The sequence below is a fragment of the Lolium perenne genome, chromosome 2, assembly GCF_019359855.2.
Source record: "Lolium perenne isolate Kyuss_39 chromosome 2, Kyuss_2.0, whole genome shotgun sequence".
In the NCBI taxonomy this organism is placed as follows: Eukaryota; Viridiplantae; Streptophyta; class Magnoliopsida; order Poales; family Poaceae; genus Lolium; species Lolium perenne.
This window is the reverse complement of record NC_067245.2, coordinates 83969496-83996461: the sequence shown is the minus strand read 5'-3', so window position 1 is coordinate 83996461 and position 26966 is coordinate 83969496. Positions and strand designations below refer to the sequence as shown.

Sequence of the window (26966 nt, the reverse complement as noted above, 5' to 3'; positions counted from 1 at the left end):
ATCGGCTTTATATGCAAAGTTGGGCTAGATTGCCCTTATATCTGTAATATAGTAGATCGTATCTTAGATAGAGTTTTACCCGAGCACGGTTAGGTGCACGCCTAAATTAGGAAGTCCCTTGGACTATAAATATGTATCTAGGGTTTATGGAATAAACAACAACCAACGTTCACCCAAACAAATCAATCTCGGCGCATCGCCAACTCCTTCGTCTCGAGGGTTTCTACCGGTAAGCGACATGCTGCCTAGATCGCATCTTGCGATCTAGGCAGCACAAGCTCCACGTTGTTCATGCGTTGCTCGTACTGAAGCCTTGTTGATGGCGAGCAACGTAGTTATCATAGATATGTTAGGGTTAGCATAGTTCTTCGCGTAACATGCTATCGTAGTGCAACCCTTGCATGTCTAGCCGCCCTAACACCTATCTTAGGTGTGGGGGCGGCACCCCGCTTGATCATTATTTAGTAGATCTGATCCGTTACGATTGCTCCTTGTTCTACAAGGATTAGTTTAATATCTGCAATAGTTAGGCCTTACAAAGGGGGGGAGGATCCAGCGGCACGTAGGGTGTCGTTCGCTAGTCCTAAACAGGATGTTCCGGGGATCAACTTCGTGTTGGTTTTTAGGCCTTGTTTAGGATCGGCTTACGATCACCGTGCGTGGCCGCGAGGCCCAACCTGGAGTAGGATGATCCGATTATGCGGTGAAAACCCTAAATCGTCGTAGATCTAATTAGCTTTATCTTGATCAAGCAGGACCACCATATATTCGTGCACCCCGTACGAATCATGGGTGGATCGGCTCCTTGAGCCGATTCACAGGATAACCTGAGAGCCGATCGAGGCTCGTATTTAATGTTTACGTGTATGCCATGCAGGAAACTAAGCGAGGCATCTCCATCACCTTCCTGACCAGGTATAGGTCAGGTGGCACGCCCTTGCATCAGCATCGGGTGTGTGACCAGAAGGCTTTGCGGGCCGTCGCTCGGAGGGACCTCAGCCAGCCGCAGCTCTAGGTTGTTCCCGGCTCTACCGTGTTGACCGTCGCTGCTCGCCGGTGGGTTTTGGCAGTCAACACATTCTGGCACGCCCGGTGGGACACCGAGCAAAGGAAAGCCGGTGACGAGACATCGGCTGGTACGAACACGATGCTCGTCCTCCCGGATTACACGAGGATCTATGTAGGGATATTACAAAACCTTCATGGAGCGATTCGATCCAGCGAATCGGCCAAGATTATTCTCACCACACGGTCTGCTTGGGTTCAACGGTGATCTAACGAACAGCGGCCACGTCGGCTACGCGAATCTCAACGGAGCCGACGTACGAGTACAGTGCCTTGGCATAATACAGAGCCGATAGCTGCAGTCACCTGACAGATTCGGCTCGGGGGAGGCATATGATCAGCAGACAGACGCATGGGTAAGAAAAGAAAATGTCAGGAGCCGATGGAAAATCGGCCAGTAAAAAAAAAATTAGCAAGTGCAAATGTAGCAAGTACAGAAAGATCCAGTCCAGCGGAACATCATCTGTCTCTGAAGGCCCTACTGAAGAAACACGCCGAGGGCGAGAACGGCGTCGACACGGATGCGATCCGCCTCAGCGATCTCAGCCTGGTCATCCTCGTCCTTACCCGTCACCAGCTGATTGCTCAGGGTACGGATTTCAGCCAGATCGGTCTTCAGATCGGCTGTGAGGCCTTTTGCTTCGTCTTGAGAACGGGCAACAAGGGCTTCCTTGTCTTGGATGAGCTGTTTGGTCACCCTTACCCTCTCTTCAAGGTTCTCCAGCTCCTTGCGCAGGGTCTCGAGTTTGGCACGAGTGGCAGAAGTGTCCGTCTTGGCGTCCAGAGCAGCCTTCTTCTCATTGAGCCGTCGACACTTTTCGGCAATATCGGCTCTCAGCGGAAGTTGGGAGCGGCGAAGAGTAATCCTTTGGTGAGCCGATTGCACCCTTGACTTAAAGACCGACAGGGTAACAGCGGGCCAGAGCTTCACTTGCAGGGTCATAGGGAGATGAGGCTGGATATCCTCGAGGATGCCTTTGGCTTCCTCGGAATTTTCAATCAGAGTCTCAGTTGAGGCAGAAAGCAAGTCTTTGAGACACTGAAGTGGACCACGGACCGTACTAGGGTTCGGCTCTCCACTTGCCTTGGAAGAAGTGGGTTCGATGGATTCTGGATCGAACGTCAGCAAGCTCGAGAGATCACAGCCCTGATAGGGCAAACAAGGTGAGTTAGCATGCAATGAAGAAATTGATGGAGCTAAGGAGGAGGGGCATACCTCTCCCATTGTAGGAGGAACAGCCGATGACGTGACGATCGGCTTTTCTGTGGACTGAGATGGGTCAGCCACTTGGGCAGCCGCGATCGCCGAGGTGGCTAGGTCCAGGGTGGCGGACGGCATCGGTATCTCCTCAACGTCTCCGCTAGAAGTTTTTTCGGCCTGCAAGAGGAAGTGATTAGCCGATCCACACATGACGACGGGAAAGCATGAAGTATGACCAAGAAGATGATTACATTTGAAACCTCCTGGCTTGATGAAGAGGCTCGTGGGTTCTTACGAGCCCTTTGATGCTAGCCGGCGCTTCGTGCGTGACCCCGATCTGCTCGGGGCTTGGGGGGCAGGGGGTTCAGTGATCGACCTTTTCTTGGAAGCCGGCGCTGGTGAAGCCGTCTGGCTCTGGGTGGTGGACCTCTCGGAATTACCCGAGCTCGAGTCCCCCTGACTGGTTTCTTCGGCCCCGCTGGAGGTTCCTTCAGTGGAGGCCTGTAGGAAAGAATACGAGCGTATTGTAAACAAATTGTTGAAAGCGGACAAGTGTCTACAGGGTCTGGATCAACTTACACGCAAGCTTTCTTGGGCCGGAGCTTTATGCTTCAGGGTTTTTCTGGCAGCCACCTTCCTCACTGCCGTCCTCGCCTGAGTCGAGGCTCGGGGGGCAACCGGCCCCGAAGATGCTTTACTCTTGGGAGCCGATTTCGGTGAAATCGGCTGACTCTGCATTATGACTTTCTTCAGGGGTGGCGAGCTCTGGCAGAAGAGAACCACTGGTGCCGGAGGAAGGAATACGAAAGGGGAACCGTCGGCTTGTGTGGGAGCCAGACCATCTTGTTGCTGCCAGGAGAAAGAGTCAGGTCACAGACGATCACCATAAGGCGGTTACAGGAAATGCTTAAGTAATGGTACCTGGTCTGCAGGGATGTCATACTCGGAGTCAAGCTCTCTCAGCAGCGGTCCTAGAGCCCTCCTGAAGACGTGGGTCTTCCACATAGACCACCAAGTTTCGAAACCATCGGTAGTGAAGGAGAAGCGGAGGTCGTGAGGAATTGGGATGGCCAAAGCATCAAAGAAGGTATAACACCTTTGGGCAGTGAGGATGTCAGGCAGTTCAGCTCTACTTGCTGCTAGGTGGTGTAAGAAGAAGTGTGGAGGCACCTGTCCAAGACCAAGCTATCGGGCTGCCACTACCGGTTGGTAACACTCATAACCAGGCTTTATGATCCGGTTCGAGGTACTCATGCCAACAGGGAGGAAGCAAGGATGAATCATGAGGGAATACAAATGCTGTGTGCTGGCGTCGTCGGCAAAGTCATCCAATCGGAAAGAGACTGGGTTTTCAAAATTCGCCGATTCAGTGTAAGGATCGAACAGGGGGTTGTCCAAACCTTGGAAGAAAATCTTAAACCACCCTGCTGCTTCCTTGGGGATCAGCCTGCTGCCCGGGAGACCATACAGGGCTTGGCCGTAGCTGGTGCATCGAATTTCCTTTCCATTTACATCCGGAAAGGTGCAGGTGGTCAGCGATGGGAAGTCTGGAATTTGGTTTTGGAAGTATAGTTGGGCCCACAACTGAATGAACCAACAGGGGCCGCCAGTTTTAACTGTCTTTCGAGAGAACAGCTTGACAGACATCAGTTGAAGGGATCGATAAATCTCTCCAAGAAATAGTTTGCCTAGGCCGAGTTGGGTGCCTTTAGCAAGTTCATAGGCCAGGGAGAGGTAATTCTTGGTGGGAGCAAGTGATGGGCCGCAGAATATGAAGTGCTCCAGCCAGAAATTCAGAAAGGCTGTGTGCTCCCTCTCTGTCACGGGGCCTTTGGTTTTCATATAACGATTGAGATAGGCGCCCCAGCTGGTACACTCTTTTTTAGAGGAGAGAGTGAAAGGGACTTTTGGCAGTTTGAATGCAGAAGGGCTGGGGGATGCAATGTCTAGCCCTGTGATCATGGCCACATCCAACAAGGTCAGTGTCATAGGGCCATGACCAAACATGAAGCAGTTCAGTGCATCAGACCAGAAGTAGCCGATGGTTTTCAGGATGTTCTCATTCTTCTCAAGAGGAGATAATGATAATGACAGGGCATCGGCTATCCCTATGGTTTCCCAAGTGGCGTAGTGGGATTTTGATACTCTATTGTACCATGCCACCCAACCCTCAGGGGGATTAGGCCAAGCTCGCAGGCAGTCGGCCCAGGAAGTCAGATCTAGGTTCTGGCTCACAAAGGGGATTCTGTTAGCTTCGCACGAAATTAACAGGGCAGGACTCTCAGAAGAACGAGGACCGAGGCACATCGAGTTTGCGAGAGAAGGATGTGGCAGAAGAATGTCTGAAACCTAAATTAGTAGCGGAGCGAGACATTAATTCAGGTGTTTGCCATTAATCCCATGTCAAGTCGAACGGCGAGAGGAGGTTGAGGATTACCTTCAGTCCGGAAGCCGTGGTATCGGTATTGGATGATTCCGCCATGGGATGCATTGAAGGAGCTGGGGGCGGCGCGGTCGAGATCTGTTGTGGGTTGGAACTGCTCAGGCGGCGATTTGGGGATCTGAGTTTGCCTTTTCACATGGAGGTCGCAGGTTACCGTTTGGAAGGGCGGCTAGGTCGACGTTACTCGCGTTTTTATGATAGAGGCCGATGCGATGCCATCGGCTCTTTTTTGGAGATTGTGTGACTTTGACTATCGGCAAAACAATTGACTGGAAATGCTTCTTCATTAACAAAGGAGGGTTTTTTACAATGAAGAGCCGATTGCTCAGAGAGGAACAAAAGAAGAGCCGATTGCTCGCGTACGACTGATGTTATGTCACTAATCCTCGCTGCCCCCGTCGTCGGCATCGTAGCTATCACCGGCGCTGCTTCCAGGGAACTCCTCGTCGCTGCTGCTCCAGCCCTCGGCCGGAGCTTCTTCCTCTGCGTCGTCATCGTCATCTTCACTATCTGCCCAAACACGGAGACGCTTCGCCGGCGGGTATCCAGTGGAGGAGGAGGAGTCATCTTCCTCCTCTTCTTCCTCCGCATCCTCATCTTCCTCTTCCTTATCATGGGAAGTGGGATTCCTCCAGGAGGAGGGGTCATCGTCGTTTTCGCTCTCCAGTTCCCCTTCAACGAGGAGGTGGAGGTCGCCTTCCTCATCGGTCAGGGGCATGTCGCCATCTGACATGAGATCGAAGTCCCACTCGAGCTCCGATATTGGCTCGTTTGGGGAGGAAGATTGGAAAGAAAGGCCGGAGGAGACGGAGAGGGAAGAAGACATTGCTACAGGGAAAGAGGGTTTTTAGTGCCGACAGCAAGAACAGAGGAAGGGGATGAAGGAGGCTAGTCAATCGGCACAGTTTAATAAGGAGGAGCCTAATGGGGGATTTAAAGCCATTGCGGTTTCCAGGGAAATGGTGCTAAAATTATCAAAGTTTTGCAAGAAGTTAAGGAGACAAGACATCATGGTAAAGGATACTGCAACGGTTCTGCTATGACATGACCCGACGAAGGAACGGAGTGATTTTGGAATTGATAATTCCAAAACCAGGGGGGCATGTGTTATCACCAGAATTTGACCAAGTCGGAGGTGGGCCACGATCAAGATGGGCTTGAAGATTATATATGGAGAAAATACGTAGATCGGCTTTATATGCAAAGTTGGGCTAGATTGCCCTTATATCTGTAATATAGTAGATCGTATCTTAGATAGAGTTTTACCCGAGCACGGTTAGGTGCACGCCTAAATTAGGAAGTCCCTTGGACTATAAATATGTATCTAGGGTTTATGGAATAAACAACAACCAACGTTCACCCAAACAAATCAATCTCGGCGCATCGCCAACTCCTTCGTCTCGAGGGTTTCTACGATGGCGACATGTCGCCTAGATCGCATCTTGCGATCTAGGCAGCACAAGCTCCACGTTGTTCATGCGTTGCTCGTACTGAAGCCTTGTTGATGGCGAGCAACGTAGTTATCATAGATATGTTAGGGTTAGCATAGTTCTTCGCGTAACATGCTATCGTAGTGCAACCCTTGCATGTCTAGCCGCCCTCACACCTATCTTAGGTGTGGGGGCGGCACCCCGCTTGATCATTATTTAGTAGATCTGATCCGTTACGATTGCTCCTTGTTCTACAAGGATTAGTTTAATATCTGCAATAGTTAGGCCTTACAAAGGGGGGGAGGATCCAGCGGCACGTAGGGTGTCGTTCGCTAGTCCTAAACAGGATGTTCCGGGGATCAACTTTGTGTTGGTTTTTAGGCCTTGTTTAGGATCGGCTTACGATCACCGTGCGTGGCCACGAGGCCCAACCTGGAGTAGGATGATCCGATTATGCGGTGAAAACCCTAAATCGTCGTAGATCTAATTAGCTTTATCTTGATCAAGCAGGACCACCATATATTCGTGCACCCCGTACGAATCATGGGTGGATCGGCTCCTTGAGCCGATTCACAGGATAACCTGAGAGCCGATCGAGGCTCGTATTTAATGTTTACGTGTATGCCATGCAGGAAACTAAGCGAGGCATCTCCATCACCTTCCTGACCAGGTATAGGTCAGGTGGCACGCCCTTGCATCAGCATCGGGTGTGTGACCAGAAGGCTTTGCGGGCCGTCGCTCGGAGGGACCTCAGCCAGCCGCAGCTCTAGGTTGTTCCCGGCTCTACCGTGTTGACCGTCGCTGCTCGCCGGTGGGTTTTGGCAGTCAACACAGTGTTATCACCAGATTTTGGCCAAATCAGGAGGTGGGCCGTAAGAGAGATGGACTTGAAGATATACATATAGAAGAAATACATGAATCGGCCTTACGTGCAAAGTTTGGGCTAGTTTGCCCTTGTATCTGTAACATATTAGATTACGTGTCGGTTTAGAAGTTAGAGTTTGTATCGTGCACGGTGGGGATTATTCCCACGTTAGAAAGTCCCCTGGACTATAAATATGTATCTAGGGTTTATGGAATAAACAACAACCAACGTTCACCCAAACAAATCAATCTCGGCGCATCGCCAACTCCTTCGTCTCGAGGGTTTCTACCGGTAAGCGACATGCTGCCTAGATCGCATCTTGCGATCTAGGCAGCACAAGCTCCACGTTGTTCATGCGTTGCTCGTACTGAAGCCTTGTTGATGGCGAGCAACGTAGTTATCATAGATGTGTTAGGGTTAGCATAGTTCTTCGTGTAACATGCTATCGTAGTGCAACCCTTGCATGTCTAGCCGCCCTCACACCTATCTTAGGTGTGGGGGCGGCACCCCGCTTGATCATTATTTAGTAGATCTGATCCGTTACGATTGCTCCTTGTTCTACAAGGATTAGTTTAATATCTGCAATAGTTAGGCCTTACAAAGGGGGGGAGGATCCAGCGGCACGTAGGGTGTCGTTCGCTAGTCCTAAACAGGATGTTCCGGGGATCAACTTCGTGTTGGTTTTTAGGCCTTGTTTAGGATCGGCTTACGATCACCGTGCGTGGCCGCGAGGCCCAACCTGGAGTAGGATGATCCGATTATGCGGTGAAAACCCTAAATCGTCGTAGATCTAATTAGCTTTATCTTGATCAAGCAGGACCACCATATATTCGTGCACCCCGTACGAATCATGGGTGGATCGGCTCCTTGAGCCGATTCACAGGATAACCTGAGAGCCGATCGAGGCTCGTATTTAATGTTTACGTGTATGCCATGCAGGAAACTAAGCGAGGCATCTCCATCACCTTCCTGACCAGGTATAGGTTAGGTGGCACGCCCTTGCAATCAGCATCGGACGTGTGACCAGAAGGCTTTGCGGGCCGTCGCTCGGAGGGACCTCAGCCAGCCGCAGCTCTAGGTTGTTCCCGGCTCTACCGTGTTGATCGTCGCTGCCCGCCGGTGGGTTTTGACAGTCAACACATTTCGCACGCGCCGGTGGGACAAGCTTCTACATCAACCACATCGCCATCTACATCTGAGATGGCGGACGGCACGCCAGTCACCTACGAGGAGCTGCCCGACGAGCTCAAGAAGAGGTATGACGAGATCAAAGTCACCCTCGAAGCCGACCTCATCGGCTCTTTTCAGAGAACCCATTCCCATGGCATCAGATGGAAGGGGTTCTCACCGCAAGGTGCACTCGATGGGATAGACCTCTCTGCCCCGTCGGAGGAACGCACCAGGTCCCTGCGGCAGGAGATCAACTACTTGGTGGCTCACTCGCTACACCGTCACTCTGAGAACCTGGTCAACACGTTGGAGCGTGTCGCTCTTCGCGTGATCCAGGAAATCATGAGGCACCAGTACTCGCCGTCAGGACCAGCTCTCGGGACGCATCAAGGAGAGTTGCCACTCCAGTCCCGTCCACCCCTGCCATATGCGTTGGCAGCACCAGAAGTGCCGGCTACACCGGCATCCGTCGTCTACAAGATTGGTGGTGACCCTAGTGACTACCAGTTCTTGCCCGAGGCGCCTAAGGAGATCCCTCACGGGTACGCGTGCACGTATGTGCCAGATTGTGGCAACTGGGCACTCACAAACCAGGCCACAACATCAGAGACTTCTGGGAAAACAGGAGGAACGTCAGCGACAGAGCTTGAGAAGCAGACGTGGCTAGCTAAGTACGCCACCCCGACGAACCTCCAGAGCTCAGCTCCTACAGTTGGCTCAGAGCTGGAAAAGCAAACATGGCTGGCTAAGTATGCCACCCCGGCGAATCTTCAGAGTTCAACTCCTGCAGCCAGCACAGCGGATCAGATCAGTACCATACTGAGAGACCAGTTCGGCATGGTGCCGAAAAGGAGGGCAATCGGCTATTCCAAGCCGTACCCCGACGACTACGAGATGATCCCGCTGCCACCTAAATATCGGCTCCCTGATTTCTCCAAATTCAGTGGATCAGATGGTTCCAGCTCCATCGAGCACGTCGGCCGATATTTGGCGCAACTAGGACCGGCTTCAGTTTCGGATCAACTACGCGTGAGGCTCTTCTCACAGTCCCTCACGGGATCGGCTTTCGGATGGTATACCTCTTTGCCACCAGACTCCATCCGGACTTGGAAGCAGTTGGAAGAGCAGTTCCATATGCAGTACCATTCAGAGGCTTCCGAGTCTGGCATTGCCGATCTAGCACAACTACGTCAGAAGCGCGGAGAAACTGTGACAGAATACATCCAGCGCTTCAGGAATCTTAGGAACCGATGTTATTCGGTTCGTATAACTGAAAAGGAAGCAGTCGAGTTGGCAGTAGCAGGCCTTGCAACACAGCTCAAGGACATGGCCTCCCAAGCAGATTATCCCTCACTGGCGCACATGGTTCAGAAACTACAAGCATATGAACAGCGCCACCGGACCTGTACCAAGACAAGTTCAAGCGTGCGGTAGTCCTGGTCGATGCAGAGAAGATGAAGTTCTGCGGAGATCAAGAGGTAGCGGTGGCTGAATGGACTCGGGAGGAACCCCGTGTCCTGCAAATGGGTAAAGCCACCAGGCCCACCCAGGGGATTTGATTTTGACGTGACCAAGACTGAGCAAATCTTCGACCTCCTGCTCAAGGAGAAACAGTTGACGATTCCTGAAGGTCTCAAATTCCCCACGGTGCAAGAGCTGAACGGAAAGCCATACTGCAAATGGCACAACTCGCTCTCCCATGCCACCAACGACTGCAGGGTATGGCGTCAGCACATCCAAGCGGCGATTGAAAAAAGGCGTCTAATTTTCAACCAGTACGCCATGAAGGTCGACACCCAGCCCTTTCCCGCCGTTAACATGGTGGAGTGCACTTACCCTGAAGGTTGCCAGCCAGGGTCCTCGTTCAGCATCAACATGGTAGGACCTGGGAACCACTCTGGCAAAGATGGAGACGAGGGCAGCTGCTCTCGTAGCAAGGATACCGAGGAGGCCGCTCCACGCGATCGGCTCCGTCATGATGGCAAGCGCTACGTCACAGAGGGAGAAGTGAAGAACATAAGATATCAGCGACCCCTCTCTGATCACCTCCTCAACAAGTATGTAAGTCAGTATGACCAACGCCGACGGTCCAGCTATGATGATGAAGGAGATCGTCTGGCTAGAGAAGCCAGAAGACATCGTCGGCACGATCGCGATGAGGAGGAGCACGAGCGCCGTGCCACGAAAAAATCAAGGGAGCAAGATGACAACGCTAGGCACTGGGACTGCCCCTTCTTCAGACACTGCTGGGATTCAGGAATGAGCCGATTGCCCACAATCGGCAATTGCCCAGAATGCAACCAGAAGAAGAAGGAGGCAACCAACGTGTCTGTATTCGAGCGCTTAGGGCCTCTCCCACCACAGAGCAAACGCGCTGAGTCCCCTCGTTGGGCAGATCTCGAGGATTCCGAAGACGAGGGACAAGAAGAAGAAGAAGAAGAAGACAGGTACCACCGTCCAAGGTGGTGCCCTGATGGACTCAGCCGTTCCCAAAAGCGCAGGGTTCAGCGATTGCGCGGCCTGGAGGAAGCCGAAAGGTTATACCTGCATACTTTAAGGAAGGCACGACCTGATCTGGCTGCAAAAGTTCAGCGGACCCTGGATGAAGAGGGTCGTCCACGGAAAATGGAGTGGCGTCCCAAGCAAAAGAAAGCCGATGATGAAACATCGGCTGGCACGAACATGGTGCTCATCCTTCCGACGGAGCTTAGTGCTCCACGATTCTACGATGCACTCAAGGTGGACGACAGCAGGCGCATCAAGTCAGAGGTTGGGCTGGTTTTATCCACCAGCCTGACCGAGTAGCAAGATTAAACCAATGAGCAAACAGGGCGAGGCTGATCCTTGTGATCGGCCCCATAAATTATGAAGGAGCATTACAGAACCTTCAGTCAGCGCTCCAATGGATATGGAGGCCGATTCCAGCAATCGGCCAAAATTATCTTCACCACGTGTTCTGCTTGTGTTCAGCATCGATCCACGGGGCGGCGGCCACGTCGGCAGATGAAAGTCAGCACGAATCCTTACGGAGCCGACGTGCAAGTGCAGTGCCCTGGCTAACCATAGAAGCCGATATCTGCAGTCATTTGGCAGATTCGGCTCGGGGGGCATACAGTCGGATGAACATGTGCAGATAAACCATGCGTGCAGTGAAACATTGGGGGCCGATTAAGAAAAATCGGCCAAATAAAAAAAAAATTGCGCAAGAAGCGAAGCCGATGCGCAGCAGCGAAGCCGATGCGCAGCCATCGACTCTAGTACAGTTACACAAGACCAAGACCTGCTGGCTATGTGCTCAAGGTTTACATCAATATCGACGTTCAGTAAAAGAAAGCTGATCAGCGACCTATGCATCCTCGCCTATATTCTCGCCTTGATTAAGGCTCGGGGGGCAGTTAACTTGGTAGATGCTCTGATTTGGGAGCCGATTGGAGTCACATCGACTGGCCCTGCATTATGATCCTCTCTGAAGTAGTAAGGTGTTGCAGAAGAAGACTACTGTAGCTATGGAGAGGAATCGGGAAAGGAGGCCGTCGGCTTTTACAGGTTTTGGACCGTCCTGTCGCTGCAAGAGAAGGAAAGGGACTGGATTCCCAAAATAGCCGATGAGTAGTCATCGGCTAAGGGATTGCGAAAAATTATGGTCAGATATCAAATCGCAGTCTGAAATTGAGAAGTGCTTGACCGACGGGCTAATCGGCATGTGAGTCCGGCTTCACGGGCGTCCAAAAGAAAAGAAATCCGATGCGTTACTATCGGTCTTGGCATGACAGGCGGAAGGAATGAAATTGGAGTAATTGAAGGATGAATTGAAAGAACAATTTCATTAATTCAAAGGAGCGGCTTTACAAGAAAGAGCCGATGGCTCTCAAAAGAGGGATCTGGTGCCTAGTGCACTGCTACTACTAGTCCTATTCTACTAGTTGTCGCTATCCTCGTCATCACTGCCGTCGATGTCATCGGCGCTGCTCCCAGGAAGCTCCTCGTCGCTGCTGCCCCAGCCCTTGGCCGGAGCCTCGTCCTCCTCGTCATCATCATCATTCTCGCTGTCCGCCCAGGAGCGGAAGCGCTTGGTCGGCGGGTACCCAGCGGAAGAGGAAGATTCATCTTCCTCCTCCTCTTCTCCTTCTTCGTCGTCATCTTCGTCCTCGCTGTCCGCCCACATACGGGAGCGCTTCTTTGGCGGGAGCTTGGCGGAGGGGGAGGCCTTGGCCTTCGCTACTTCTCCTTCTTTCTTCTCACTGTCGGAGGAGAGGGGGTTCACCTCGGAGTGAAGGTTGTCCTCGTTCTTCTTCTTCGGCGAGGATTGGAGGGAGAGGCCTGAGAGGGAAGAGGAAGAGGAAGACATTGCTACAGGAGAAGAGGGTTTTTTGGGTGCCGATGGCTGGAACAGAGGAAGGGGATAAAGAGAGCTAATCAATCGGCACAGTTAAATAATGAGAAGCCTGGTGGAAGTTTAATACCATTGCAGTTTACGAGGAGATGACGCCAGAGCTATCGAATTTTGCAGAGAAGCTGAGAAGACAGGGCATAATGATAACGGATACTGTAACAGCTCTGCTCTGCCACGACATGACCCTTCGGAGGAAAAACAGAGTGGTTTTGGAATTATCATTGCCAAAACCAGGGGGGCATGTGTTATCACCAGATTTGACCGAGTCAGAGGTGGGCCGCGATCAAGATGGATTTGAAGAATATACATGGTAGAATTACGTGAATCGGCCTGTTATGCTGAGTTTGGGCTAGTTTGCCCTTGTATCTGTAATTATAGTGGATCGCATCTTAGATTAGAAAATAGAGTTTTACCCGTGCACGGTTAGGTGCACACCTGAATTAGAAAGTCCCTTGGACTATAAATATGTATCTAGGGTTTATGGAATAAACAACAACCAACGTTCACCCAAACAAATCAATCTCGGCGCATCGCCAACTCCTTCGTCTCGAGGGTTTCTATCCGGTAAGCGACATGCTGCCCAGATCGCATCTTGCGATCTAGGCAGCACAAGCTCCACGTTGTTCATGCGTTGCTCGTACTGAAGCCTTGTTGATGGCGAGCAACGTAGTTATCATAGATGTGTTAGGGTTAGCATAGTTCTTCGCGTAACATGCTAGCGTAGTGCAACCCTTGCATATCTAGCCGCCCTCACACCTATCTTAGGTGTGGGGGCGGCACCCCGCTTGATCATCATTTAGTAGATCTGATCCGTTACGATTGCTCCTTGTTCTACAAGGATTAGTTTAATATCTGGAATAGTTAGGCCTTACAAAGGGGGGGAGGATCCAGCGGCACGTAGGGTGTCGTTCGCTAGTCCTAAACAGGATGTTCCGGGGATCAACTTCGTGTTGGTTTTTAGGCCTTGTTTAGGATCGGCTTACGATCACCGTGCGTGGCCGCGAGGCCCAACCTGGAGTAGGATGATCCGATTATGCGGTGAAAACCCTAAATCGTCGTAGATCTCATTGGCTTTATCTTGATCAAGCAGGACCACCATATATTCGTGCACCCCGTACGAATCATGGGTGGATCGGCTCCTTGAGCCGATTCACAGGATAACCTGAGAGCCGATTGAGGCTCGTATTTAATGTTTACGTGCATGCCATGCAGGAAACTAAGCGAGGCATCTCCATCACCTTCCTGACCAGGTATAGGTCAGGTGGCACGCCCTTGCAATCAGCATCGGACGTGTGACCAGAAGGCTTTGCGGGCCGTCGCTCGGAGGGACCTCAGCCAGCCGCAGCTCTAGGTTGTTCCCGGCTCTACCGTGTTGACCGTCGCTGCTCGCCGGTGGGTTTTGGCAGTCAACAGCAACCACATGTCAAAAGAGGTTCTTCTGTTTCTCTTTAAGGTAATTTCTCAAAGTCAAATAAATCAACTGGGATGGATTGTAGTGTAAATATTATGTAGGGTGGCTATATAGGAGCTCATAAGGCAATAGTGGAAAGTGACAGCATGGAGGAGCGCAATGTTGATTATGCTTACTAAATTTTCTATTACTTTGAGTGGTAAAGACTGGATACATTTGCTGGGTAGCTGGGATGTAGATTAGCATGCCCAGTTCCAGTCCTTTTCCTGTTTGTCATGTGCTCTTTCTTTTGCATATTCTTTTGGTGATATCATATTGTACACATTTGAGGTACATAATAGTGCAGTCTCCTCCTTTTTTCATCACTATAATTTTCAGAATACAATTAGTCTTGAACTATTGGTTCTTCTTTGTTGTAGAACTTTCCCTTTTATCTAGACCTAGATCATGAACAAGAAAGTTGGTGGGATAGTTTCATCACGAACTTGATGCGGATTAATTCACATGGAAATCTATTCCTACTACCTTCTTATTCTGAAATTGTTTGCCTCTTTCATTCTATCTGTTTCCCAATATTTCTTTCTCACATGGGAAAACAATTATTGCAATATGTAAATGAGTGTAAACTGAAATAAATCCAGTGCTTCATATTTGTTTTAGTTGTACTAATCGGAAATTCAAAACGAAACTCGGGTCCAGATGATCCCTATATCTGTACCATTCAATTTTCTTGGGATCTGAGCGTCAGAGGGTATTGTATGCAGTATTCTATAGCGTATGGCTATTATCGAACAGTTCCTGGCCCACGTATCGACCTCATTTAAAGCCCATCTAGACGTTGTGCCACACTCGGTCCAAGCTGTGGCCCGACGAACTGGACCGTGGTGGAGTAACACCTGGACCGATGTCGCATCCCAAATGCGACACGCCACATCCACGCGTCCTGGAGCGGAACCCCTTTATCTAGACACATACCCTGCCGCCCCCAGTCTTCCCCCAACCCCTCAGCAATCTTTCTCAAACCCCCAACCAAGATCAAGATCCATGGCCTGCTCTGCTTCATCGCAGTCTGGTGCAACCGGAGGATACAGAGCTCCCACGGGCAACGAAGGCTCGGGGGGTAATGGAGGCCCCGATGCCAATGGCAATCACCCTCTGCCGCTCATCCCATGCCCATTATGCGGCAACCGGCTCTCAAGTCTCAACAGCCATTTCTCGCAAAGGAACCCGTCCCGGCACTAGATGCTACAAGTGTTGATTTTTACAGTGCGAGTCTACACTCCCATCGATTCATTTCTTATTTTGTGTTTTTTCTATTCCCCTTTTGGTCGAACTGAATCTTGATTTGGGTGCCCTCTGTTTCTGCAGAGCGGACAGTACATGTTCTTCGAGTGGAGAGAGGGACATGCAAAGCTCATCGGTGCGAATGTGGCCCCCGTTCAGCATGCTGCACCCCCAGCAGCAGCTCCTCCAAATGCTCAAAGATCTGCAAGGCTTAATCTACTCGTGAGCGTCACCAACAGACTTGCAACCCTCGTGATGTCCATTGTTCTGCTCCAACTCTTTGTTGGCAACCGGCAACTGATATTCCGCTCACAACCGTATTAGGTAGGAAATTAATTAGGTGCTTATGTAAGCCAGATCTAGCCACAGCGTGTGTGAGGAAGGCCGCTAGGCCAAGCTTTTCGTGTAGTCAGCCTGGAACCCATTTAGCAAGTTAATGTAATTGTGGTGTTCTGAACCTATGCCTAGTTGCCTATATGTGTATCAGTGTTTGTAATCAAGGGTATGTGTACTTACGCGTGTAATCAACATGAAATCTCGAGGTGTCCTTTATTCAACCTAATGTGATTTTTTGCGCTTCCTCCCTGCTACACTGTACTTGTTTTTCCCTATTGAAATGGTCAATTCGTCTACTTGCATTTACGGCGTTTCACTGGTCAAACAAGCCCTCCGTTAAAGAGGCGACCAATATGTGACACGCCGTCTGCCCAATCGTACACCGCCATCAATGCTCATGTATTGCTCTCCGTCGCTCGATTTTCTGCACGCCGTATGTGTGTACGAAAAGCTTCTGGCACACATCCCTAAACACGATTCAACAGTCCAGATAAAAGGATCATCTGGACCAGGTTCCAAAACGCTGCTCCTTGTACTAATTACCTTCTCTTTTAAAGGCAAAATGACATGATGCTATTCTCTCATTGAATAGAGAAACTGCCTCTTGCATGTGATTTAAAATGTGTTGATACATTATAAGCCCTTGGGCAAAATACAACAATAAAGGTTCTTTGAAAATGGCTCCTAGGCTGGAAGGTCGATGGACATGTTCTGTCCGCTAGAGATTTGAAAGATTATTGAGGGTGGTAAAAAATAACACCAGTTCTCGAATGTTTTGGTGTTCAAATGATTGATGTTAGTGGCTTAGCCACAAGTAAATGCCACACTGAAATGCATCTTCATACATTCGTATCTAGATAAATTGGATCACTTATTTTCGAACGGATGGAATACATGCTGACAAACAAACAACCACGCCACACAATTAAATGTTAGTATCGGAGGACGGCACGGCAGAGCGCGCTGGGTCCATCTAGTCTTCTAAGAGCTCTAAGCTCCCAGGGTTCCGCAAGTCTGTGGTTGCTCCATGTGTTCTCCAATCTGGTAGCGACACCTGATCTTCTCACAACGTCGTTTGCTCTTTTTAGGCGGTTCACTGGATGACGTCGTTGAAGTAGCAAAGTCGAGTTATCTAGCAACCGCCTGATCCCGTGTCCAACTTCCAGATCCACCTTTTCGGCTTTTCCCTACCATCCAGGAAGGGTCGTAAGTAACCTAGCGCTAATCCCGAGATCCCTGGTGTGGGGATTAGCACGGAGGGTGCCGCCATGCCGGCGGCCATGGGGGCCATGGGTTGGGTGGGTAGATGGGAAATGGCAGGGAAAACATCGCCAAGGTAGAGATGGACAGAGAGGAGCCGGGCAAGTGGGGATTGGGAGGAATCCAGGATAGGGAAAGGCGGCGCGGAGACGAAGCCATGGACCGGAATTAGGCTAAGTCGGCGGCGAGGCAGACAGGCTGCCGAGGCGCCGACGACGGCTGGGCTGGAGGTGTGGGAACCATGTCAACGCTAGGCCCAGTTCTTTTGGCGGCTTCTCCGAGAAGCTGCCCTCCCCCCAGCTTCCTGGGGAAGCTGATGACAAAATTTTGCGAGGCTTCCAAATTAGTTTAGCCTTAGCTATTCTAGAAGCCTCGGAAAATTTTAGAACCGGCTTCCCCAGGAAGCTGAGAGGAGGCCAGCTTCTCCGAGAAGCCGCCAAAAGAAATGGGCGCTTGCAGCTGTGTGCCTGTAGCAGACAAACCCAGCAATGGAAGGCAAATGTACAGAGAAACAACGACCTGAATATCAGCAGGCAGCACAAGCACTTGCTTCGGCGTTTGGTTTCTGCTTGTGCTTGCCGGCTATGCGGACAAGGGTAGTTTATTTTCCAATTCTCAATCGGTCTCACAATAAGGTGAGATTGTGAAAAGGGGTGGATGACCTGCGATGTGCATACCACAGTTGCACGACAGCAGGCCAGCCACAAAGGTCAGTATGATCGGCGATGACAAGTCAAGGAGGAAGGGTATTTTTACTCGCTCCTAATTTCTGATTTTTCATAGTATTAGTCGTTAGTTCATTCCCAACATGAAATTAATTTGTACATCTATAAAACCATATAAGTGAAACTGTAGAAACTATCAGCATCAAAAATCTATCAGGACATTTCTGTTTGTCCACATATGCTATGTGAAGAGAAAGGGGAAGAGAGTTGGATCAATTCATAATTTCACTTTCCATTTGTTTCTATGGCAATTGATTAAATTATTTACGTGCATCTTCCATTCATAGAGAGATGACTTATTAAATAATAATTGTTAGACAGGAATTTTTTTCTATCAAGGTCACCTGCACTGAGATTATCAAATGGCTCGATGAGTTTTATAGTCATAGAGCAAAATTTGGAAATTAGGCTTTTCTTTTGTATTGCTAAACAATATTGCCCTTTTTTTGTCGTAAATGGTAGAGTGAGAGTTCATATGATGTGATCTTTTATCTGCACAATTTTTCTACTAATACAAGACATCAGATGTGATTGTTATTTTCTTCACCCACTTAATACTATAATCCTGGCTCCATCCCATGCTGCTGTGCCCATGTCTTGGTGGATGTATATCCAAGCCGAGGGAGAAGGACCAGGCGGTCGTGATTTTTGCGGGATAACAGTTCAGGCACAGCAGCAAGCATGCTTGTGAGAAGGCGACCTATGGGCCAAGGGAACCAGGAGGACAACTCAGAGGAATTGGGTGACAGAGGAGATCTAGGAGGCAAGCAAGGTGGATCGGACTTGCACCACAGACATTGTCGATGGAGCAGCACCGGCGGCGCGGATTTGTCAGTATGCTCACAAGGCAATGTGGTTCTTTCGTTGTGTTTCTATCAGTTAGTTAAATTGAAACCTTTGAAGTTAAATCCGATTATTTAGGTGAGCCATTAGGAGACACTAAAAGCAGTTCTTTTTGCGTGTGTTCTCATAGGTGTTCCAAATTACGTCTAGCATATACTCTTCAAATTATATATACTTAGTGCATACATGTCAGCCAGACAGTGGTACTGAAAAGTGAAAAACATGAAAATAGTATAATCAAAGTTGATTCTGTTTCATGGTTGTAAATTTAGATTTGTTTTTTTACATCCGTTGAAGGGAGTAAGACAGAAGCCTTCAAAGCCAACATTCAGTACATGCAACTAGACTCAGAGCTTTTTAGAGGCGATTAAATTTAGTTGATCCAAATTGTGTCGATGTTTTATCATTTCGAACAATGCTTACAAGGTGCTGCAGTGAAAATACTAGAATCTCTTTATGATATTTCACAAAAATGTTCAGGAATGATGTTACCAGAAAGTTGTTGCCTTACTCTACCCTACTCGTGTACCTGAGCTACGAAAACTTAACTTCTGTATACAATATGGGATAGTAATGTTCGAGAAATAATCAAGACGTGTGGAAATAATGTCTTCTGGTCAGTACACCAATCCGAGCTTCTTTTCTGCTCAGTACGCTCTTGCATTATTGTCTAATATGTTTTCTCTCATAAATTAATGTACAAGCCACACTCCCCCTCTTTAATCCATGTGTTGTTGCACAGGTAGAGTAATGTGCTTTCCTAAATTTCATTTACAAGCCCAGTTTTAGTTCTATGCACTGCTTCCGTGTTCACTTGGCTACATACTGTATAATATTGTTTGATATATATTCTCTTATACCAAAAAGAACAAATTAACGAAGCATACAAAAGGATTTTTCGTATTCTAGAGTGCCATGGACAAAGATCCGTTTCAAGATACATGCACATGACCTTCCCCTCAATTTTCGACTTTTCCAAACCTGTCTTTTCGTCTATTTGACCTGCAACTTCATTGTTGAAATTCAATTCGTAGTGTCTGATCGCCATAGTTAACCAAACTCTGCTACATGCTTTTAATAAAATATAATTTCAGAGATATTCCCATGATTGTTTGCTACAATTATATTCTACATTTTTTCACATAAAATCTATAGTTATGTTTGTTACTGTTTACTAGGTTCTGAAAATTGCCAGCGGTTGGTGTGGTAAAGCAAACTCACAAGACTTTCAACAAACATCTACAGAACATAGAAACGTTGCCTTATGAAAACCTTTAGAGGAAGTGGGTACCTTAGGTTAAATTTACTCTATCACTAGAGTAATACTTACATGGTTCTCATTTTCCATAGCAAGCTCTTTTTTCTTTCGTCCATCCAGTCAGCCATACGATCCGATGTTTCCTAGATGTTTCTTTGCTGAAAAAGTTGCATTTCTTTCTTCTAATGATTCATAGATGTTCTTCTCTTTATTTTCTTCTTTGTCAACGATTGGCCAGACTGTGTGTGGTGTGTAAATTAGATTAGTTTGCACTTACTCTTATATATATAGTGCATAATCTCAGCTCAACAAGTAATGTAAATGAAATTTTTTTAACGATGGTTGAACATGCAACTTGGTTTAAATATGGATTCAGCCAAATCTATGTCGATGTCATGTTTAAACAAATGCAGTATTATCCATGCAATCTGAGAATATATGATGTGCTGGACATGGATACAATTTTCTATGTTGGAACACTGTACCCTTCTTTTTTCTCATATCAGTAAGAAAAAAACTCAGACGTCTTCCAAGGCTAGGTGTTTTCCCCGGGATATGCATAGAGTCGAATTGACTCTGTCTTCGAACAAAGTTATATGGAATATACCAATGTATTAGCATGTTCACATTAAACTCTATCCAGTTAAGCTAGAATCGTCTGGACCTCAAAGATCACAAATGCAGGATCGAAACGAAGATACAGTTTCGCTTCCCCTAATTAGGACATAAGTCTAGCAGTAGTCCTGTTTTTCCATATGCACAATTAACAAAACTATTATCCGTATGAAACGACAATGTCATATAAGTTATTCATGTGTATTTTCTATTATTCTATTCATATTTTTATACTTAATAGATGTTGCATAATATTTCTAGCCTCTGCAGCCACGCATGGGTTCAGGACAAGTGAGCAAGAACCACAAAACGGTTCTGAAGAGCTTATACTTCTTCGGTTTTGTGTATAGTATATTCAAACGGGTACACTCTTTATTATAGTAGCACACATAGCTTCTTTCTATTTTGTTGTATAGTATAAAACAATCGTGCTATTATGTATAGTATACATTATATAAAAGTAGAATTTACCATCCAATTATCAATGTGTTATGAATTATGATGCGAAAGATAATCTATGTATTCCATTGATAGTGTATCTATGCAGCTAGAGTTGAGTTTCAAAACCTAAGGAGCAAGGAAGGTTAGCTGCGATTGAAATTTTTGCAATGACTAGGTACACCAGGGGCATTGTTTTATGTGATCTAATTACGAAGGAGAATCTTGAAAGATGAATCCTTCAATGTACGGTTGTAAATTTTGCTGGTTTTAGAATGGCGGGATTGCAACCAATCAACCAGAAAGCATGTGCCTTAGGTGAGGAAATGAGTTCAATTGTCTTATAATTGGAAGATAACCAGATTCTAAATATAGTAGGGATGAAAAGAAAGATACTATCTGACATCCCTTTTACAGTACCTTTGGATCATTTTTATCTATCCCGCGGAAAGCTGGAAGAGCCTCTTTGTGAGCTGCAATTACCTCTTGCTCTACGATCCGATGCCTCCCTCATTTCGGTGGCTCTATGCTCATCGTGTACTATTTTTTTCTTGTTTTCATTGAAGGTACTTCCTTTTGCCTTTTGTAGCTATCATTTACAATACTTTGAAGTTATTCCTATTAAAAATAGTTCTGGCCAAGCAGCCGTAGGTTGGAGGTATTTCTCACATCATGGACTACTTGCAACCTATAGGCATTGTACCACACATCTCTCCTTTTTAATACTACAATCTGAGGTCATTCAAAGACATTATGGACACCGTTATGTATAAGATGTTACATAAAAGAATAACCCTGCCACAAAATTGAACGATGGTATCGGAGGATGGCGCGGCAAAGCGCGCTGGGTCCATCTAGTCCTTTCTATTCAGTATGCAGTCTGCAGCTGGGTTATTTGAACAGGAAGACCATGGTGTTGTGTTCTCAACATTTGAAACTGTGGCGAAGAAGTTCAATCTGACGATACCAGACTGGAATGGTCTTAATGTCTTATTACTCAATGCTGAATATTGTTGCGTGTAGAGTAGATTGCTTGCCAGATACATCGCGCGTGGTTGATTGTCCAGGCGAATATCAAAACCAAACACCAAAATCCTTCCATGTATGTACTTGACTGATGAATCAAGATTCCGATCAAGGAGAGTGACTCTAATGCTATGATCATCGAGTTGAGGACTCCGAACAAGATCTTCCTCAACAATCAGGCTTTGGAGAGACTAGCTAATTAACGCACAATATCCTTTTTACGAAAGAGTTACCTTACACAGTCTGACAATTTAGGCAAAGATGTGATAATATATAATCATCAAAAAATTCTGACCATTAACATAGGAAAGTTGTTACTCTATAAACACATAGCACCACACTTGCTATTTTTATCCGGTGATAAAAAGATGAGGATGTTACTCGGTTCACCTAATAACTCAGGGGTGTGCATTCAGACATTCAGCCTATTCTCAACTAAATCTGGAAATCTAATAAGCTTCCATGTGCCAGAAATCAAGTGCCGGAATCATACAACAATCTAAAACTGCAAGTCTTGAAAGGTCCAATAGTGAAACAATAGATTACTACTCAAATGTAGCACTCAACACCACGATCCATAATGAACTAGTAAAATGAAATAACCGGAGCACCATAACTGAAACCTGCACCTGACGGACCTCAAGGGATACACCAAATCGGCGGCGAGTAGTCAGAGTGTTCCTTGTTCGTGAACCAGCGGCGGAAGACTTGAAGACGCGGCTCCCCCACCACCAACCGACACCTCCCGTTGTCACTGCAGGTGTACCAGCGCCGGGGCGCCGCATGCGCTGCGAGGGACACCATGTCTATGCCGTTCGATTTCCGGTCATCCAAGAAGTAGATGCCTTCTCCAAAGGCAGAGCCGGGGAAATCAGCCACCTCGTAGGACCTGGAGCACCCCCGCGCCACGAACAACATCCTTCCATCCAGCGAATGCAGCTCGGTCCAGACGAGCTGAACCTGGCTGGCGCCGGTGGGGAGCTGCGTTGCCTGGTACACCTGGAATCCCCCTGTGTGCGGGAACCATGCAGGAGAATTTCCCGCGTATCTCACGACCATCAGCAGTTCCCCGCGGGACTCCACGAGGTAGCGAGCCCTGACTGATGTGGAGCCGCGAGGTCCCCCGTGCATCAAATACTCGCAGTGGTGTGCATCAATCCTCAAACATATACTCCTACCTTCTTCAACTTCTTGGAGCTCGAATATGTCATACACGACAACATGCTCTGCATCAGTTAGGAAATGGAAAGCTCCTCTGTGATATATGACATCCTCAGGTCGGGACCACGGTTCACATAAACTCTTCATGAAACCCATGGCCACGGGACGACGAACACCGGACACCTCCATGCTCCAGAAGGCAAGTTGCGGGCGACACACCCCCCACGTTGAGTCGATGATGGCAGCGCCGAAGCACTGTGTGTTCTGACCCGGCGGGGAAGAGAAGGTGGCGACTAGGATGGTTGTGGACAAGGGAGTCAATACAGTACCTTCCTCAGGTGACACATAATAGACGTGGTCAGGGAGGAATAACCGCCGGTCGGTATGGAGGTTGAGGAGCATGTGGCGGTCGGTTTGCCCATGGGCGAGCAAGATCCAACCACCATCATAGGAGCCGAAGAAGCGTGCATTGCCAGTGTCTTCCCCGATGCGGAGGTTGTGGGTGTCTCCGTTGCCCTTGCCGAGCACACAGTAAAAGGATACCCTCCCCGTGTTCACAGGGGAAGTGGTGGGGTCCGGGAGGAGGAGCCATGGGAGTTGACGCGGGGGCGACGACCGTTTGACCGCCAACCACCAATCGCGGCATGTCCTCGACATGCCGAGGCGGTCGATGAGGCACGGTAAGCGGCAGGCGATCTCGGTGAGGAGGTCGGAAGGGAGGTCCTTCCTTGGACGAAGTGCAGAGTCAGCCATGGGAGCGGAAATAGAAGGGAGGGCTAGATGCGGAGGCTTGGTGGGGGAAGAGGTAATAAATGAGGATGGAGAAGAAGATGTGTGTTCTCGTGTGAGCTTTTTCTCTCTTTAATAGCCATCAATTTATCTTCTAGAAGGAACAGGGAAGATGGTAGACTTGTCATAATAGATAAATATTTTTATACAATTAAAAACAATTGACACTCACTTATTAAGCACTTTCGAGTGGGTGCCACTCTCATAGTGTCCAATTGTGTCATATATACGTAATGATTTTTGGACTAACCGTCACTACATTTACGGTGTGTATGCGTTTGCATTTTTGGCATGACACGTATTTTCGAAGAAGATGCCACGTTTTGTGGGGCTCACCATGTGATACTTCTTACGCTTCTCCTCTAGTCATGCTCTCGCTCCATAAAAAAAATATAGAGGAGGTATCTCTACCCATCTACGCCACTTTTATATTCTTTTCCACCTAATCCTCATTTTTTTATCTTCATGTATTACATGCGGAGACACTAATAGCCACTTAGATGGACGAAATGAGTAGCATTGCCTAGGGATTACCCCACACGTAAACACCACTAGACCACCACATGGGAAAATCGTACCTCATCGGAGAGAGCCCACCAGGCGTTATTGTGCGGCTCCCGTTCGCACCACTTGAAACCACCATGACAACCCTTGTGAAATTCTTCCCACCTATTACTGTCGCCGCAGGCCGTGAGCGGTGGCACCTCCCATGACGTGATAGTAATCACTTCCTAATGAGTGCCACTCACATACTATCCAATTGTTCATATACACGGAATGATTTTTTGAGTAACTCGTTGCTATTCTTACGGCATGTATGCGCTTGCCTTTTTGGCATGACATGTTTTTCCAGGCTAGCGCGAGGTTGCAAAAGAAGATTGGACTTTTTGTGGGGTCCAACATGTGATACATTTCCCTCTTGTTGTTTTCCTACTCTATATAAAATATCGAGGGGGTTTATTTCTATCCATCTCCTCCGCTTTATACTCTTTTCCACGTAACCTCATCTTTATCTGCATGCATTACATGTGTAAGCACCGATAACCACTGAGTTGGACAGCAATGAATAGCATTGCCTAGGGATGGCCCCGCACCTTATCACTTCTGGACCACCACATGGGTAAACTTGTGCCTCCTCAAAGACCACCCACCAGGCGTTATTGTGTGGCTCCCATTCGCACCACTTGGCACCACCATGGCAACTCTTGCAAAATGCTTCCCGCCTACTACTGAATTTGTCACCGGGATCTTTAGGTCTGTGGATGGTGATGGGTGCATCCATCATGGTTCCAGCAGTGGGCGGTCGTGCCTCCAATGACGCTATACCTGAGCATGGCCAGCCCGGCCCAAAATTCTCATGCCTTGGACTGAAAATGTTGGCCCGATGGCCCAGTCAGGCCTGGGTAGTGCAAATGTGTTAAATACGAAAGAGGTTTGGCATGCATCCCGGCGGGCTTTTTGGTCAGGGTCTAGGCCTAGTTTTCAAGCGTCGGGCAATGCCTTCCATCTCCTCCATCTGTTTGTCTATCGATCTGGTAGCTTACTTCCATCGATATGGCCACCCTCTTGAGGTTTGCAACTGTATTGATTTTGGAGTCTCAAGTGGTATCTTCTTGGTCGCTCGGCTTAAATGTTTGTCTGACTACTCTAATTCGGTGAATCTTCTAGTCTCGGTGGCCGCCCCGAAGTCTACTGTGGGTAGGTGGTAAGCTACAGGTGTTGTTGGTGTTTTCTTCCTCGTGCCATTAGTCGGTGTTTCATGGTGGTTCGCGAATGAGATCGATAGAGTTACTGGTTGGGGGCATTGGTGAAAGATTTATAGGTTAGTGCCACCTACGAGTATGCCTTTGGGTGTCGTTCTCATCCTTGTAGGTGCCACGCAAAGCCCCCTTCCTTTTGACTCTCGACTTCTTCTTAGTTTGTTGGTCCAGTATCGGTCCCCATAGATGGCGGTGTAGGTGCAAGTTGGTTTTGTTGGTTTGGGGAAGGTTCGGTGCCGCTCTCTGCAACAAAGTAGATGGAATCAAGCGAGCTTCTTTTTTTAGTGCCTAAATTAGATTCGCTTCATTCCTGCATCTTTTTGTTATCTCTTTTGCTAATTTCAGTGATTGTAATTTGAAGAAGGATACCCCAACATATAATTGTAAGTGTTGGAGAAGGATTGGGCCGAGGCCTCTCTTGGAGCACATACCATGGGATTGAGTCCTAGTCGATCACGTTTAGTTGACTCTTTGTACTCGCGGTGCACATTTACTCTTGTCAGTATAAATACAACACCAGGTCAAGGCGAGCGATTATGCAGCCCGCGCCTTTTGTTACTTTCATGTATCACAGCTCCAACCGATCATCCTCCTTCAAAATCCTAAAACACCAACCCCTCTAGCCCCCCTCTCCCATCACCATGTTTGTTAAGGATCTAAAGAAACTCGAAGAAGACTTCATTCAACGCGAGTCCCTCCTCAATGCTCGCGAAGAAGACCTCGCACTAAAAAAAAGATTGCCATAGGCGACGAATTTGAGGTCCGATAATGGTTGTTGATCCACCAACCTCAATGATTTTTGCTCTTTCCGTGGTACATGGGAAACCCTTTTTCTCGTTTTTGAGGCCATCTAGCACCACAATATCAGGAAAAACGACGTGCATGGTGGCCCGAGACGTGGTGCATGATGAATTCTTGGGCGCGTCGGCCAAGGCAACGCAAATCCGCATTCCCCCGAACTGTAGGGCTAGATGGCAGCGTCTTTAGCGTTGTTTTTCTTTTCCGATCGCGCCCTTTGGTTCACGTTCTCCGATCGAGCCATTTATGATGCTGGCTCATGGGTCCCACATGTCATTGATACGTCCCAAACGTATCTATAATTTCTGATGTTTCATGCTTGTTTTATGACAATACCTACATGTTTTGTTCACACTTTATATCGTTTCGATGCGTTTTCCGGAACTAACCTATTGACGAGATGCCGAAGGGTTAGTTGCTGTTTTCTGCTGTTTTTGGTTTCAGAAATCCTACGAAGGAAATATTCTCGGAATCGGACGAAATCAACGCCCAGAACCTTATTTTTCCCGGAAGCTTCCAAAGAGCCAGAGAGGGACCAGAGGGGAGCCCTGGGGGCCCCACACGTGGTGGCGGCGCGGCCCAGGGGGGCACCCCCCTAGTGTGTGGGACCCCCGTGTCCCCTCCGACTCCGCCTCTTCGCCTATAAGATGCCTCGTGATCTAAATCTTCGACACGGATTAACGAAACACCAGAAA

At 48.2% G+C, this 26966-nt stretch overlaps 2 protein-coding genes and 1 long non-coding RNA gene across 3 annotated transcripts in view; 1 reads left to right on the top strand and 2 right to left on the bottom strand.

The window, feature by feature from the left end:
• Positions 1-26966, bottom strand: part of LOC127333120 (cyclin-D6-1) — a 201035-nt gene that overhangs the window by 7890 nt on the left and 166179 nt on the right. The gene's annotated exons all lie outside the window — the stretch shown is intronic.
• Positions 14906-15824, top strand: LOC127330099 (uncharacterized). The gene is made up of 2 exons (XR_007869120.2): positions 14906-15244; positions 15347-15824. It is a non-coding gene; the product is annotated as an uncharacterized lncRNA (long non-coding RNA).
• On the bottom strand, positions 22403-23677 carry LOC127328692 (uncharacterized). Its single transcript, XM_051355271.1, has one exon. It carries the CDS (start codon positions 23675-23677, stop codon positions 22403-22405), a length of 1275 nt encoding a protein of 424 aa, XP_051211231.1.